The sequence below is a fragment of the Pocillopora verrucosa genome, chromosome 14 (assembly GCF_036669915.1).
Source record: "Pocillopora verrucosa isolate sample1 chromosome 14, ASM3666991v2, whole genome shotgun sequence".
NCBI classification, from domain to species: Eukaryota; Metazoa; Cnidaria; class Anthozoa; order Scleractinia; family Pocilloporidae; genus Pocillopora; species Pocillopora verrucosa.
The window spans coordinates 9,154,809-9,172,297 of NC_089325.1; the positions used below are offsets into that span (position 1 = coordinate 9,154,809).

General features: G+C 39.0%; 2 protein-coding genes across 6 annotated transcripts; both read left to right on the forward strand.

Moving 5' to 3' along the window:
- The first annotated feature begins 23 nt into the window (after window positions 1-23).
- LOC131777709 (methionine adenosyltransferase 2 subunit beta-like) lies at window positions 24-4,950 on the forward strand. Its single transcript, XM_059094032.2, has 2 exons — window positions 24-1,203; window positions 4,443-4,950. The coding sequence occupies exons 1-2, from the start codon at window positions 663-665 to the stop codon at window positions 4,826-4,828; spliced, it is 927 nt and encodes a 308-aa protein (XP_058950015.2). The 5' UTR covers window positions 24-662; the 3' UTR covers window positions 4,829-4,950.
- A 536-nt stretch (window positions 4,951-5,486) lies between these two features.
- Window positions 5,487-17,395, forward strand: LOC131777708 (CUB domain-containing protein 2-like). Of its 5 annotated transcripts, none has more exons than XM_066161911.1 (8): window positions 5,487-5,621; window positions 6,253-6,377; window positions 10,297-10,326; window positions 10,532-10,918; window positions 11,424-11,798; window positions 14,326-14,775; window positions 14,950-15,045; window positions 15,700-17,395. In XM_066161911.1, exons 2-8 carry the CDS (start codon window positions 6,344-6,346, stop codon window positions 15,870-15,872), a joined length of 1,545 nt encoding a protein of 514 aa, XP_066018008.1. In that variant the 5' UTR covers window positions 5,487-5,621; window positions 6,253-6,343; the 3' UTR covers window positions 15,873-17,395. The 5 variants fall into 5 exon arrangements, with proteins under 5 accessions (XP_066018008.1, XP_066018009.1, XP_066018005.1 ...); XM_066161912.1 differs by lacking the exon at window positions 5,487-5,621 and adding an exon at window positions 5,699-5,715; XM_066161908.1 differs by lacking the exon at window positions 5,487-5,621 and adding an exon at window positions 5,814-6,006.
- The last annotated feature ends 94 nt before the right edge of the window (window positions 17,396-17,489 follow it).

Genomic DNA, 17,489 nt, shown 5'->3' on the forward strand with positions numbered 1-17,489 from the left:
GTCTTTGTTGTCTTCTGCTTCCTCGATCTACAACGGAATATTCAATCAGATGCGCATCGTTTTAAAGAAAGGAATTGACTTGATTGTTAAGACTATAGATACAAAGATATTTCCGTGATGGTTGCTAAGTCGGCTCACACGTAACACAAATTTCTGCTTGGAGTTTTGCCAAACAGTTTCACAGTCTGTTTATTCAACCCCCTAGGTATGGCATAATGCATCACTCGTACAATTTACGGTATAAAAGGACTAAAGTTCCTGTTTTCGCTGCTGTTCCTCTCGGCCCTTACAAAAACAACTTTGATGTCATTGAATTAAAGCTTTTTCCCTTCAGTGAGAGATTGGGAAGGATTTAATCCTCACTAAATACACTACTTGTCCGCGATTTTCGCCGAAAGCTTGTTTGAATTGCGCCTTAGGCTCGTTTGTATGTTCTACATGCCAAAGAAAGCTTTCTGGTTTAGGACCGTGCCAAGATTTTCTAACATTGAGCTTTTCACGGCTGTAAGTGCAGCCACTTTGTGGCTTTATATACTGCTTACCTTTACTGGGTCAGGCTCCGAGTTAGACTTTCAACTTCTAGGTAGAAAAGTGTTCTTTGTCATAGTGGACGTCACGAAATATGTTTGGACGAGTTCCCTGGTAACCACTTTCATGTTAACATGGCGGCGAAACAGCGCGTGATTATCACTGGAGCTTCTGGTCTCCTTGGTCGGGCAATCATGAAGGAATTCCTTAACTCCGACAAATGGGAAGTGTTAGGACTAGCTCATTCTCGAGCTAAGAACGTTCTAAAAAAGGTTGATCTCCTTGATTTTGACGAAAGTAAACGAGTCGTAAAGGAGTTCAAACCTCATGTTTTGATTCACTCTGCGGCCGAAAGAAGACCAGACATTGTAGAGAATGACGAGAGAACGTGCACAAAAATGAATGTCGGTGTAACCAAAGCACTGGTAGAAGCCATTAATGAGCTCAACAGTGACAGGGAGACTCCAGACCACTTCATGGTTTATATAAGTACAGATTATGTGTTCGATGGAACAAGTCCTCCGTACAAACCGCTGGACGAACCTAACCCTTTGAACAAGTATGGTAAAAGCAAGCTGGAGGGAGAACAGGTTATGCATCACAGTGAAGGAGCGATTCTTCGGGTTCCCATCTTGTACGGGGATGTCGAATATCTTAAGGAAAGCGCTGTAACGGGTGCGTATACAGTATTGTTTTATCAGGATTGTATTGCATAATTGTTTGGGCTAACCTGCAAAATACCCTCCCACGTGCTGTGCCATCTAACTTCACCCCAGTGAATAAGAGGATTGTCCATTATTCTTCACCTAATTCTTCTAAGCTCAGCAACAATGTGGAGGAGTATCATGTAGTTTCCCCATAATTTCCCCTAGGGACAGGCTGTGGAACAACAGCCCTCTCTCACGACCCATGTAAGTTCTATTGAACTTGCATCAAATCATATGGAGTGCACAGGGAATTGATCAGGTAACCAGGTTGGCTCAGATAGTGGGATAAATGGTGTCTTCTGTGCATTGGGTTAATTTCAAAATTAACTGTTGTGAAATGACAGAGTTGAGTTCAGTTACTTACAAGGTACCAGTTACATACTAGGGTAGAATCTCTGAGTCTCTTGTTTTATGATTTGTTGAGGAGCCAGCTTAACCCAGTATATTACAGTAATTTCTGTCAATTTCCCTGTGCGGCAGATTACCCACATTGGTCAATTTTTGCAATAACTAGAAAAAAATTTCAACAGATTACCCGCACTGGCAGATAACCTGCACCCGAAAAAAAAGAAAATTATCGACTTGCACAAAGTTCCTTTATAGTTTGTTTTATTGTAAAAATCTGTTCTAAAAAAAATCGATATCTCAAGATCTATGAGTAATCACTTGAAATGGGAAATTACTCTTTAACTCAAGGCAATGCTAGCTAAGAAAATTTCACTGATGTGTTGAAAATTCTGTTGTGTCATTAATTATGCTGTGCCATGAAATCAACATGTCAGCTTTTTCACAATTAAATTCTTTTATTTTCAAGTTCACTTTCCAAGTAAGTGAGAATTGTTTTTTGAAATTAAAAAAGAAACAAGCTGTGAATTTGACAAGGTAAGAAAGTAAGAGTATAAACAAGATAAAAGTTTTGTTGTCAAGTTTTGTATGTTTTTAATTTGCATAGGCTTTCATCGAGAGCATTGAAATCTATGGTTATAACAAGCAATCTGTGCAAAATAAATGAGTTATTACAGTTTTTGAAGAGTATCTTCAGTGGATCTGATCATCTTTGGTTTTTCCCCGGTTATAGTTTTAAAACTATACCGGAAGCTTTAAAAATTACCATACTACCAGCACCTTCCTATAACCTGCATTAACAACTGTTTGTGGAAAAATTAACAGATTACCTGTGGGTAATCAGTGGGAAATTACTGTACATGCAGCCCTTGATTTTAGAAAATAATCAAAATTCTGTCTGGAAAAGATGTGCTCTTCAAATATCAACAATACATAGCTCTCTTACATCAGGACAAGGCCATGAAACCCTTAACCCTTTAACTCGCAAGATCTGATTGTTAATTCTCCCCTGTAGCTGCAACACATTTCCTTGTAAATTAGTTATGAGAACTTGGTGCTAGATCAAGATAGCAGCTTCTACCTGATAAGTTTGAATATTCTTGTCTCCTGTTAGCTGAAGAATGTATGGATTTTGTAGGGAGAAGTTTTATGTTAGTCACTTCTGGAAGTTGAAGGGTTAACACATACATCCACCAAATACAAACTTTAAACACCCAAGTTTTATCATGATTGCCAGGCTGCCAGGCTGAAGTGTTAACTTGTGCAAATTTCTCACCTGGTTCACTGTTATAATCTTGTCTTCAAAATTGAGATTTTAGTAACCAGGTTTTGTCCCCTACCTAAATTAACACATGAAAATTATTTCTGAGAGAAAAGGTGCACAAATACCTTTCATGACCAAAAAATCAGCCCAAAAAATCACCCTGGACTTATACTTGAGTCATACACAAAGACCTGACCTAAGCAATCCAAGAAATTAGCATAGCAATTGCCTGAAGTCTGTTAGGAAAACCAAGTTTACAAAACCAGTTATAATAGTGTTTGAATTTCATCAGTTTTCAGCGCATTCTTCATCAATGAAAAAGTTTGAAATAATAAATTCTAAGTGGCTTAAACACAAACATATTGGAGTTGATTCCTATTGTGTCTTCTGATCTGTAGAGTAGACATTTTTTCTTACAGCTTCACTGCTGTTTATGGTGCTGAACTTTTGTGTTCATCAAATGAATACAGTAGCTCAGTGACCTGGCAAATGCTGTTGTCTTGCGCAGTCTTGTTTGTTATGCATAATCCTTCAAAGCTCTTTGGTGTTCCTTCATTCTACTAAATCTCCTCGTAAACTTAACATTAAAATAAAGGTTAGTTTAATGTAAGAAGATTTCATTTTCAATGTGATTTACAAAATATGGTGAAATACTTCTCAAGTGAATGGTAGTGCCCATGTATGCTTAAATCGTGGTGATATAATTGAGGTGCTAATAAACTTCACAGCACATGATTACATTTTTCTTTGCAAATTTTTTTTAATTCGCACTGTTTTCAATACATTCTCAGAAATAAGAGATTAACATTTTGAGAAATTTCTATTGGTCTGAATTTTACTTCTTTAACTAGAAATGATGAAAAATCTGATTTTTGACCTTGTAAATGGGGGGGTGACTATTACACAAGTTCAACTTATACACTAGTGAATACAGTAGTTGAGATCTAACAGTCTTAGAATCTCAGTTGGCTTGTTCACAAGGTTCATGAAGAGGCTTTTAGGCATGTAAAGTTCTGAAGGGGTTCTGCAAGCCAGAAAAATTGTACTCATATGTAAAGATTGGTATAATTTAGAATTTGGTCATGACCACTATTTAAAGTGGACACTTACACTTCAGCAGAATATTGAAACTCAATTTACTTTGACTTTAAGGTGATTTGTGATGCTGTTATGCTGTGAGTGTATCAGCCTTGCAGCTTAGTTACTCAGATTGTCCTGTGCCATAGTGTGCAATATGTTGAAGTCCTTCCTTCATACCTACTGTTATATCTTGGCACGATGGGCAGTCAGAGCTTTTATATTCTAATCTCAAGGTGCTGGCATTTTGACAGTGAACAGGCATTCTTATATTTCTCTTTCACAGAACTGTTTTTGATACTACAGAACTCCTGGTTAAAAAAAATATCTAACTAGATATGTTTCATGGTCTTGAATTGCTTGTGTTTTTCTTTGTGTTGTGCTTTGCTGAGATGTGTTTCCTTCCCTTTATCTAATTCATGTACTTGTGAATTTGTCAAACATATATCTAATTTAGTAAATTTCACTTAATTGCTTTCATTACCTGGAGGAGATTAAACTATTTATTATCACAATTGCAGTGTTATTTGATGCGGTCAAGCAGACGGATAAACCTGCCATAATAGACGATTATCAAATCCGTTATCCAACCCTGGTGGACGATGTTGCTGCTGTGTGCAAATTTATTGCAGAAAAGCACGTCAGTGATCATACAATGACTGGAATTTGGCATTGGAGTGGCATTGAAGCCATGTCAAAATATTCCATGGCTTGTCAAATGGCTGAAAGTTTTAATTTACCTATCAGTCACTTGACACCAAATCCCAACCCTCCCACAGGGACACCAAGGCCTCATAATACAGCCCTTGAGTGTTCGAAACTGGAGGCTATGATGCAAGATAGTGGAACGAGCATGCGCACTCCGTTTAAGCAAGGAATGACACGATGTTTGCAACCATTTGTGTAACCCTTGAAAGCTGGGGGCAATTTTGAAAGGGAAAAAAGATATATGTAATATGAAGAGAGTACAACGGTGATAATAAACCTTACTAAAGCAAAGAGACAAATAAATGGACGAGAATTTCGAGATGCTTGCAAAGTAGCTAATTCTGTTTCCTTTTGGGAAAGCAAGAGGGTCATGAGTTACGCGGGGGTCACGCAGTACAACGCGCGCGAAAGTCGCCTTTCTCGTGGCGACGTGATGTAATTGAAACGATACTTGGGATATTAACTTGACACTCAAAGTGACAATAGTTATAATATCCAAGTTATTTCACTATGATTTCATTAAATAATCGCGCCAAGTGTCATACCCAAACGAATGATCTTCGTTAGCATGCGCTGTTGTACTAAGCGCAAGTGTTTTTTTTTTAATCGGCAGCTGGTTTTACAAAAGGTTATAGCGCCCCGCTGTCTGTGATATTTCTCACGCAAATAAAAGCAGTCAAATTCAAAAGCATTTACATTAATTATTGTTTATGACTCAGGACTAAGAGCCATACCCACCCACTCACTTCAACCAAACTCCACTTATGTTAATTTAAACAAGCAGTACATCGAACACTGAGCGATTGAAAATATTGACCTCCGTGACGACAATGGGCTAGAGCATAATTTAACATTTTTGTTTGAACTGACTATTTTGAATGATATCTTCGGACTCTCGAGCTTAGGAATAAAATTCCACGGCAGCTTGCTTTGGAGTGTGTGGGCGGCGGGTAATGACTCCTAATGGTTCTGATTTGACATCGACTTCCCGTGTAAGTTGACTCAAGGTTCAGTGCTGAATCATCAGGATGACAATATGAGCATTTTGTTCCTTAAAATAACTCGTTATCGGAAACAAGCTTCGAAGTATGTGTTCCATATAGAAAAGTTATAAATAGTTACTGGAATTTTTTTTGGGGTCCAGACTGTACAGAACTGAAAAAGGATTTTGAACTCTTAAACCAAAACCTCCTGTTTATTAGACATTCTACGTTTGCGTTGTTACAATTCCTGGGTACAGTTGTCAGACTTGTACAACTAATTAATTCACGCTAAAAGTCGTGCAAATACAAAGGTGGACTAAGTTATCTATACTTCATCAGACAGATCCTGCCCTAGCAAAATATCGGAGAGTATTTCCTACCAGGTATGACTCGGGTAAGGCTCCGCACGATTCTCTAACAATCGAAATTCTGCTTTCTACTTGTTGATCTTGCTAGGAATGCCTCATTTGACAAGAATACGAGAAACAAAGGATCTTCCATGAGCACATAATCGTTTGAATTGTTCAACAAAGGGGTATTGAGGTCCCCTGGGGTTCGTGTGGCCGTGCTTTGCACCGCAATGGATATTGACCGGTAATATTAATTCAGTCTTGTGCGGTCTATGTTTTTGCTTTCGCAGTTGACAAAAATTTCTCGCTCATTGCGTTGGCAAACTGAAGTCGGACACCAAAGCATTACTGAATAGTCGTGAACGAGTGGTCTGTTCGCTAATGGCTTCGTTTTGGCTCGTCGTTGCTATTGGAGGTATGTTCGTGATTCAGATAAAGGAAAAGAACTTGAATTTTATATCGCTGTTGCTCGCAACTTTTAGTTAGGTATAGGCCGATCGTAATTTAAACTTCCTGGAGTTTTAAGTTGTCTTCGATTTCCCGGGTGATAACTCTTACTTCAATTGCTTTTTTAAATTTCTGTTCGATTCTTCGGTGCCGGATATGTATCTTTATCATTATACTTATAATTTCTGCTTCGCAAAATTGGAGCTCTATGTAAAAACAAAAAGCGTACAAGCCCTGCGTTAAAAATATTACGAGATTAAAAATATTAAGAGATTGTTGCTACAATTGTTGGCGGCCCGGTTTTGCTCAATTTGTTTACAGTTAAAAGGGATTGCTTGAGGTGTAAAGCATATCGAAAACGCTCGATATTCTGATATCGTCATAATTTGACTTTCGTGTCAATAGAATACAACAGCGATGTTTACGAAGTTCAGCTTTCACCAAATTTACCTGCTTTTCTGATGCGTAATGTTACCGGCGCCGGAGGTATAGTCTAGAAAGACATGCACCATCGCTCTGAGCTTCTTTAGAAGAAGGCAACTTTGATAGGTACGTTTCGAAACTTTACTTCAACGACCATTGTATCGATAGATATTACACTCCAACTATGAAATTTATACCTCCTGAGTTAAATCTTTGCCGGGGAACAAAGAAAATTGAAATTAATTATAATTCGTATTACAGGTGGTTATTTTGGTTATTTTTTACTTGAAAAAAATTTCGCCATTTTTAGTCTTTGGCTATGTGCGTCAATCTCAAAAGGAATGTAACGAATGTTGTTCTCACTATTCAAGTTCAACAATGAGTTCTAGATAATGACGATTTATAAATCGACATCCCAACCGCAACCGAGGAAAACAATTAATCTTCGTCCTTTGCGGTTCAAACCAGACAAAAGCATGTTTTTCTAATGAAGCTTTGTTTACTGTTCTGTAAGAATGTATGATGCTTCTTCCTCAACAATAAAGGAGCTAATACCCCAAAGTCCGTGATAAATTCTTTAAAAACAAGCTTTCCTCAGGTATGACAGGACAAACTTTCTTACTTCATGTTGTCCTGATAAAACTTCACGGAATTCGGTTTCCATCTCTTTTTTCGATTTTTCGGTTTGCTCTTGTTGGGGTATTAGTTAACTAAGCAGAAAAACCGATTCAATTTTTGCATTACGTTCGCACTACGCCACTACTTAATTTTTCCTTGCTTGAACTGTTTTCAAAGGTGGGCCAGGGCTCCATCGTTAGTCGTGAATCACTAGTTGCCTGTAGCCCGCCGAAATAGTAACTTCTTTAATGAGCTAGAGGGGTAGAGGTGAGGGCAACTCTCCCTCCCCTCCCCCCTTTCAGTGTGTAATTACTCACTTCTCGTTTCTTTCATTGAAACACTCGTAGCAAAACAATAATTTTAAGAAAAGCTATGGTGTTAGGCATACCTCTGTTCATTAAACAACAGTGCAGCTATCGGCTCAGACACTGGAACGATAAAAGACGTCACAATGACGTAATGGTTCCTGATAGGTTTCACTCAGTTTTCTGGCTCAGCATGGTTACACATTTCCGCTGTTAAACGTAAAATACGCGCATCTTCCGCTCTCTGTTAATTTCTACCTCGACGATTCCTCAATGAAAAGGGGGTGAGCACCGTTAAAAAAGATAGTAAGCAGTTTGAATACAAACATGATCACAGGCTGGATCGTGGTCAGTTTTTCTGGTGAGTTCGTTTAAGGTATGATTTATACAGTCTCTTGTCAGTCAACTCATCATATTTGCTTCAAAGACATTTGAAGGATATATCTCTATGGTCATTTTTATGAGCTAATACTCTTGGATCACGTTCTGTTCTTGATTTTATCTTGTCTTAGGAATCAAGTTCAATGGTACATTAAATTGTAGAACAGGCGGAATGACACGCATTGATGCCTGTCGAGTATATTCAATTTTTCGGAACATGTTCGAACACGAAAAAAACCTTTGCATTTCTTAGCTTCATAAGTTTCAAAGGTTGCTAAGTGTATTTTAGTTTCACCCGCGAATGTAGAATTGACACTCATGCTTAAATATGTGAATACGTTTGGACAGAAGGCATTAACTCGATGCGTAGGGAAAGGTCGATATTAACAGTCGATTATAAAGTACGTGAACATTGCCACACAATACAAGTCAATATTATTATCCAAATGTACCTTTACTGAGATTAGCGATTTTTCGCTCATAAGTGACTTTTTATGTATTTGTTTTTTCATAGACATGGTGGCCATATCATGATTAATGGCTGTTGTCAATACTGGTATTAGTAAAATTCTAGATTAATACTAAACAACTCGACGTTACGTTTGGTTCATGATATGATTTCGGTCGCTATTTTTATATTTTCTTAACGTATTATTAATGACGTGGAAATGTAGCGGTATAGTTTGGATTCTCTGTTTTGTATTCCTTTTTTATATTTTCTAACGATCGTAGTCAGACTTTAATTTCACCGCTCACAACGATAGCTCATCCGAAAGAGAGAGGGCCCCGGCGGAGGGTTGTTCAGGGCACAGAAATTTTTTTGAGCATTCCTATAATGTAAGAAACTATCCCAAAGAATAGCAGTGCTTAGGAAGATGAGAAGATTCCTCCCCGTTGCCTATAACGCAATGATAAAACAGCTAATGTTATGTGGATCAACTGTTTGGTCGAACTGTTCAAGTGATAACATAACGAGAGTCTTCAAGCTTCAAAAACGCGCTGCCCGAGTTATCTTGGAAGCTGATACAAGGTCGAACAGCGTGAAACTCTTTAAGAAATTAGCGTGGGTCCCTTTCTATGACGAATTTAAGTTAAATAAGAGTACTTTAGTCTTTTAGCATTTACAAGGAAGCCGTCCTGCTTATATGTACGATCTACTCAAATTTAATGCAGACCTACACACACGAGCTGGTCGTTACATTAAATTAAATCTCGCCTGCCCTCGTTTCAATCGCGAAACCGAGGGAGGGAAGACCTTTAGCGTATCTGCGACAAGGCTGTGGAACCAACTAACCATTAACCTAAAAAAAGAGGCGACAACAGTTGCTTCTTTCAGAAAGGCCTTACATAGACATTAGTTTTTAGCTTGCATTCTTATAGACTTGTTGACCAGTTTCATAATCCTCGAATACATTTTAATTCCAATTACGGTACTTTTAGGATCGTGGGCCACTAGTTAATCAGTTGAATTACTGTTGTGTGTTACCCTCCTTAAACAAAGTTGTCATTTATTTCTTTGTTTATAATATTTGGGGAACATTCAATAAAAAATTCAGGCAGTCAAAATAATTAAAGCTTGTGAAATTTTGGTGTTGCTTGTGTCTTACAAGATGCCATACCACACAGGCGGCTCAGTCGGTTAAAATCTGCGAGAAAGGCCCATCTACTTTACAGGTTAAGATCTTGACAATTTCTCGAAAGTCGAAAGGATCTACCTTCACTTCACATTAAACTCCAGCTGTCTCGCCCTCTTCAGAGGGGTCTAAAAGGAATCAGGATCACAATCTTGAATGGCTTTCAGTTAAAACAGGGAAAAACTTCGTTAGTAAAATTATGTGAAGGGTGTTTTGCCCACAGCATCCATATGAGAACACGACTGAGCTAAAAATCTTGCAATGACCATTATTTCTGATGAGCTAGCCTTAAAATACTGTAAGTAAAAACTCAGAGCTCAAAATTAGGCCGGAAATTCCCTGTGATCTCACATGGAAACCATCGCAGTTCTAACAAAACTCGACGGGACTTTCTTTTCTCTTTGAGCTTTGTCCACTTTTCCTTTTAGCTCAAATGACCTCGAACATGTCAGCATTTAGAATGAACTGTTCCTACTCCTCAAGTTAAGTTATGTTTTCACATGTTCTTTCTTTGTATTTGTTGCAGTTGCCTCCCTGACTCTGGCGACAAGTGATCGTAAGTATAAATATTCGTCTTACATGTCTGCATTCTAATCCACAGTTTTGGTCTGTGTTTAAGTCAACTGGAATTCTCATTCTTAGAAAAGATATGGTAACAAAAGTGCTAGTTTGAAACACATTTTAAATTTTTTATTTTGCTGGAATTCTTTCGTCTGCAGTAAGAAACCAAGAGAGTAACTGAGAGATACTTACTATTTCAGCCTGCATCCCTTCTGGAGAATCCATCGATGCTTCAAGTGGTCACATTTCCAGCCCCAATTTTCCCAACAACTATAGCGTAAACAGAATTTGTACCTGGAATATCACGGTGCCCGGTGGGAAAATCATCAAACTGACCTTCTTGAACTTTACCCTGGTAGCAGGTGAAAACGATGACTGTGCTGGAGCGGCAGATAGTAGTGCCCGAGTCTTTATCACAAACGTTGCCTCTCATGGAGGAAATCCTAATGACTTTAAGATCTGTGGTCAAAAGCTTCCCCCTCCTGTGTACTCCGAGGGAAACTTCATTCAAGTGAGATTTGAATCTCGCACCGGCCTTGTAAACAAAGGGTTCAATGCAACCTTTGAGGCAATAGATGGAGATTCACGTAAGTCCTTGTGCCAGTTTAATAGGAAACATGATACCGTTAAAGATGTAAGCGGGAATTTGATTTGGGCTTACCCAGCAAATGATAAAATACAAACGATCAATGAACAGCTAGGGTCTATAGAAGAATGTAGCCAAACCTTTAAACCCCTACTCTCTATACAATTCATTATTCGATTTAAAACACAAGCTCACTAACATCTGTACAGCGAATAAGCTATATGTAGAAGGTAGTGAAAAGTAATCAGTTGACTGCAAAACCTTGTGGAAAAAAAAGGATTAAAAAAAAGAGCCTCACAGGCTGATTTTCGATCGCAGTTAAGAAAATGACATGTCTTTATTACTGTAAGTATGATGAATTTACCTGAACCTGACACACTTTTGGTTACTCTTTTTAGTGTGCCCAACAGATATAATCCTAAACGAAACATCAGGTTCTTTCAAAACTAAAAATCACAACTAAAACAGTTTTCGAAGCCTGGCACAATCTTTGTTACTCTTTTCAGTGTGCCCAACAGATATGATCCTCAGTGAAACATCAGGTTCTTTCTCCACTCCCTTTAATCCAAGAAACTTTCCATTCAACCAGACATGTAGCTGGAAGATTATAGGGAAACAAGGATACCGTGTCGAGCTCACAATACCAGACTATAATCTTGAACGTTGCGGTGGCGCTGCTTGCTCGTGTGATTATATGGAAGTTCAGAATAGCTTCAGTGATCAAGCGCTGCCTGGAAAACTATGTGGTACACCAAGGAAAATTCCTGTAAAGTTCTATTCACTGCACGAAAGCCTGAGGGTGGTTTTTGTGTCCGATGATACAAACATGGATTATGACGGATTTGGGGCAACTTACAAGCTGTTGAACTACAGTCCTCCAAGTAAGTAGAGAAAACAACGTCGTGAGATCTAAGAGTTCGCTGAGAGAAGATGTTCCACGCAATAAACTCACCCTACAAGTGATGATAAGGCGTTTAGTTTAAGTGCCCATGGCACGAATTTTTTTTTAGCACCTAGCGAGTTCTCCTTGACCTTTTTCTTGTGCATTGAAAGTACGATTCGGCGGCCAAAATGTTTCCCCGTTAAGCGCGCGGCCAAAACGATCATGTTACATAGCCGTGACGTAGAATACTGTGAAGACACGTCGGCAATTATCGTGAAGAAAGGAGAAATATAGAAGAGAGGATGGACGTATTGCAAGGCCGGAGCGCCAAAAGATGTTAGCTACAGGAATAATACACACAAACAAGGTTTTTCTATACACTACTTTCGAAAGGATATAGCTGTACGGCCAAAATGGACGCGTTTCGATCGTCGACATCGAGGAGATTTTACTCTTCAATGTCATCGGCCTTATGCTCTATACCGGCTTAGAAGACGCTTGTTACGAACACATACCACTAGCCAGATCAGTTTAAGATAACCAATGAATTCTGCTGAAAAGAATGCCGATTAAGGGGTCTGTTCCCATACCGTAAACGATTGTCCAACATTCTTTATTTTATTACTAATTTTCGGCTGACATTTCGCAAGCGAAGAATGGTGAGCTCCTTATTGTTGTTTATTTCACGCGCTTGAGATGTACTCCTTGTATTTCCACATGACTACATTTCTGCTTTTCTTATCCTATAAAAATCCTACCGATTTTAATTTACATCGTATTTTGATAACAGATTTACATCGTTTGTGATGAAGTTCAAGCCCTTTCCTGAGCTGACCGATATCCTGTTGCGTGAACAGTGCGAAACCTCTGGCGGATACCGGCATAAACACATGCAAGCTCGAAGGGGCCGTGTATTCTCCTAAGCTAGGTTTCCGAAAATCCATCCCACGGTCCATCAATTCCCCCCTGTCGTCAACAAACTAAAAGAAGTAACAGTAGCAATGTCATTGTGATAGCAGCATTGCAGCGAGATAAATGAGAAAACACAAATTTTATTGAATTAGATGGTAGCGAATCCAAGTACCGTGCCGGAAAGTCGATGCGTACGAAATATTCATTAATAATACTGATGTCAATCCTGCACATAAACTAAAGATGTTTTTCTTTATTAAAATCCCTATTTGAGATTAACTTGAATCAAATGATAATAAACTCATTCGTTTTCCGTTCGGTTTGACCGGCTCGACGATCGCGATGATAACCTCTGCCTTTGCAATCTCCGAGGAAAAGAGCAACTTACGGTTAAACTTCCTGGTGACTTCTCGGTGAAAAATCATCGTGCCTCGTGAGACAGCTGATTCTTTCGTCAAAAGTTAGCTTTTGGTTTACCAAGGGTATTGCTCTACCGCAACGAAATTCTAGAGCAGTGACCAAGGGGAACCTTCGCCGCACATAGTGCGAGGGAATAAAATGTTATGGCAACAGAAACGAACACAGCTACCCATTCTTAACATAGATTTTGCCATAGAAACAAAACACAAACGCAGCAAACTAAACATTCAGTAAGGGGAATTTTTTGTTTTAATCTTCACCTAAGCACCGCAGGCGAGAAACCGTCTTTGTCAGTGTTCGTCGAAATCTTCGTTTGATGCACGCAGTTCTCCTTCGTAGGGCTGAACCGTACTCTACTACTGTTGTGTACGATGTATCACAACTCTCAGTAGAACCTGCTGAAGATAGGTAGACATTGCTATCGGACATAATTTCCAGAGTATTTCAACGCTGACTGATACAAAATTATTAGAGATGTGAGAGATTTGCAAGTTTCAACTCAGAGTTTTCGCAGTTTTCTACGTCATCACCTGCTAATTCGTTACCGGTCCACGGGACACTTTTAAGACTAAATACGAGCGCTTGAGGGCCCGGAAAGTCCGAGTTTTAAGTTTTTTGAAATTTTTCCAAGCTAAATATTTAAGCTAAGAAGGATTCACACTGGGTATAGATCTAGCAAGGTTGGGACCAATGTTTGTAAAGCAGCAAAACCCTCAAGCAGCGAAACTTAGGGGTGGTGCTTGTGTCCGATGATGCAAGAATGGACTAAGACGCATCTGGGGAAACTTACAATCTGTTGAAGTACAGTCCTTCAAGTAATTAGAAAAAACAACTTCGTGATACCCAAGAGCTCGCTGAGAGAATGTTTCATGTAAATTCACCCTTACAAGTAATGATAAGGTGCTTAGTTAATACATGACTAATCGGGCCTGTTCCAAGCGTTCTAGTTAGTAAAACAGAGCGAAATAGCCAAGGATACGATAGTAGCGGCGTAATGAAAAAGAGAGTGAGGTTTGGGTCTGGTAGGAAAAAGAAGAAGTTGGTTACACAACATGACCCACCCCTCCCTCGTTTTTTTCGCTCCTCTGCTACTCTCTCGCTGTTCAATATGGCACTGTATTTTAGCAACTAAACGTCCGGAACAGGCTATGCTTATTCTCCTACACTCACATGCTCCTTTTTTTTGTTTACAGTTTGTCCCAAGGAAGCAATTCCTCTCTCAGGAAGCGGCAAAATAAGCAGCACAAACTACCCAAAGAGTAACTACAATGCGTCCAGAGATTGTACCTGGAACATTACCGCGCCAGCTGACAAAATTGTAAAGTTTACGTTTACTGACTTTGTATTGAGTGAATGTTCAACCAATTGTTCAGATTCAAGTTGTTCTTATGTGGAGCTTTATGATGGTGGGTCAACAAGTTCGCCTTCGCTAGGGCGATTTTGCCAGGGGTCGTCTTGGAATAAGACTCACTTCTCGACTGGAAACCAATTGTTTGTGATGTTCCATCCGGGACAAACAGTTGCTCGTGGATTTGAAGCAGAATATTCAGTATCTTCCCGCAAACCAACAACATCACCACCTACAACAGAAACGAAACTGACAAGTGAGACGGCAACGACCGGTGAATCAAGTACGACTGGTGGTAGGTACCTTGTAAATCATATTTAAAACTCCTGTTTCAATCATGAGAAAATTTCATCCCCACTGGCAATTGTTTCTCATAACTTTTCATGCCACCCACGCTGGAGTCATCTTTTGTGTTTTGTCTCTCAAATGATTAACATGTAGTAATCAAATGACTTGATCATTTTGATAGGTGCAGCGTCCAAGAAATCTTTATCGACCGGCGCTTATGTAGGTATAGGGATTGGTTCGGTAGCTGTTCTCGCAGTCGTCTTCATTGCAATTCGTGGTAAGTCCGATTGCTTCCCTCTTGGAGGGAAAATGGATGTGGTGCCATATTTACTTTTCAATTTGTCTAGCGCTGGTGAGGAGGCCCTCACTTTAAGACCTCTGATTAGGAACATGAATGACAAGGCCATCTACTCCCTTACGTTTTTTTTGCAATGAGATCAAAGTGTTTAGAGGAAAGTAGTGGCGGGGTTAAAAAGGAAATCTCAGCTTTTTCATCGACACCAAAACTCTCTTTTATCTGGTTGACTCGTCTGTCCGCAATGAAAGCTTTGCGAGACCCTTGTGTCCATACTACGCTTTTATCGCCCTTCAGGAGAGTGTCTTAGGATGTACTTATCAAACAAGCGGCCAAAAGCTTTACACCATATTGTTGTAACCTTTTATCATCTTATATATGTGTCCTTCTAATCAGGGTGACTAGCCTGCGATATAATTCCGGAAGTAAATACTAGTATGTCGTACTTACTCAAAGATGCGCGCCCCCGCAAACGCGCTTCCTTCGAATTAGGAAGGTGCGAACAAAGGGGAGATTGAGCAGGGAGTGGCGTAATTTACGTTGTCACTTTGGTGAGCACTACGGCCATTACCAGTACCGATTGCATTATAAACAGATTTATTCGTTTTATCCTATTGATATTTTTGTTTCTGACAGCTTTAAGACGACAGAATGGCGCGCATGACGTGAACACAGACGGTGAACCGGGTAGTAAGTATCAAGGCGACTACAATCCTAATGCTGGGCAGAACTCTGTATACCATGCACCAAATACCGGGGAGCACTCCTACGAGTTGGGATCTTTCCCTAACGGAGGATATGCTGGTTAAGCGGTTGTGTAGAATATGCATCAATTAAAAAAAAAACATATTGTTATTATCCGTATGGCAAATAATGTTATGGTAAAATATTCTTAAAAAAAAAAATTTAAAAAAGCTGGTAATATGACGATCCTAGTGCCAGTATTTCGTGTAATTATTATTGTTAGTATTGTAGGCAGTGTAAGCATTGTTAGTCGAGCAAGTTTCTGTGAGTTGCAACGCGAGTTTTTTGAGTGATATCTGTATTGTATGTAATTGTAAGTGAAGTAAGTATTGTTAGTAGGGTAAGTACTGTAAACTATGTGAGTTTTTTAAGTAATGTTAATATTGTGTGTAATCGTTAGTAGTTTAAGTAGTACTGTAGTGTGTAGAGGAAGTATTGTAAGTAGTTTGAATTCTGTAAGTTGAAAATTATGGAAGAAAAAACAAAAGAGTGTAGAGGATTATGTTCATGAATAGCCTGTTCCAAGCCCTTAGTCAAAGGAGACGAGTGAAACAATGAACGCACGAGTAATGGAAGATTCTGTTGTAAGGACAACGGCTGCCTAACTCCCCGACCCCCACCCCCCCCCCCACCACGTTCTTATTATTCGTGCGTTAGTTATTTGGCTCAGACCATGAACTGAGAGATTGGTCACAAGCTGGATTATGAAGAAATAAGGAGGAAAGCACAGCTTAGGGATAGAATAGAAATATTTTTACTATCAGCTATCACAATCCATTAGCACAGATTACAAAGGGATACAGATTAGAGACTTTGATAATTTAAACTGTGCGTAGTCTCCAGTTTTTCAATAATAATCAAGGAGTAAAACAAATTCAAAATCCATAACAGTATTAAAGGTTTGGAATTCGCTTTTTTTAGTAGAAACACAATGCGCTTTAATGTGTTTTGGGGACGAGATATTGTCCTCTCTTGAACTTTTTCAAAAAAAAAAAGCAAACAAACAAACAAACAAAAAAAACAACAACACAACAAAACGAAGAAAAATAATAAAAATAAAAATGGAATACTGGGCTAATTGTCATTTGCGGCGATCCGAAAGGTTTCTTGAAAGTTGTTGCCTCTTTCATGATTAACATTCACGGAGTGACTTGGTGAGATATGTCTAATCGAAGAGCGAACAAGAAGACTTAAGTACAAACTGTAGCACGCTATTTTGTCTATAATTAATATTTGCATTTTAGGTATAATTTTTTTTGTAACTAAACGTTCCCTCTGAATGTTATTAGCACCAAGATCATTATGGATCTGCGAATTGTTTCGAGTCAAAAGCCGCTTATATAATTATCTTCACTTGTTTGCTAATTTAATTAGTTTTAGCTTAACCTTTACGGTGAGCACTTTTGAAGAACGCTGTTATCGCACGCGATATGTAGCAGATAGGCAACGCGCGTGCGGTTTTCTCGCACGCACGTGACTCTTAATGCTCTTTTGAGTGTATGCACAGGCTCGCAGTTATGGAGTGACGTAAACCGACTTGTGTAAGTTCGTCTGATAATAAAAGCAATACCCGCATTTTATAAAATTATTGCGTTGCAGCTTTTACAAAAGATCTTGTTAACGTTTCCAGTAGAATTTGATTGAATCCGTGAGCGTCAAGTAAAACTATGTACGGGTTTATT

Coding starts and splice junctions, on each gene's coding strand:
- LOC131777709 (XM_059094032.2), top strand. CDS start 663: ATGGCGGCGAAACAGCGCGTGATTATCACTGGAGCTTCTGGTCTCCTT. Junction 1,204..4,442: donor TAAGGAAAGCGCTGTAACGG/GTGCGTATACAG, acceptor TCACAATTGCAG/TGTTATTTGATGCGGTCAAG.
- LOC131777708 (XM_066161911.1), top strand. CDS start 6,344: ATGGCTTCGTTTTGGCTCGTCGTTGCTATTGGAG. Junction 10,919..11,423: donor GGCAATAGATGGAGATTCAC/GTAAGTCCTTGT, acceptor TACTCTTTTCAG/TGTGCCCAACAGATATGATC. Junction 14,776..14,949: donor TGAATCAAGTACGACTGGTG/GTAGGTACCTTG, acceptor TCATTTTGATAG/GTGCAGCGTCCAAGAAATCT.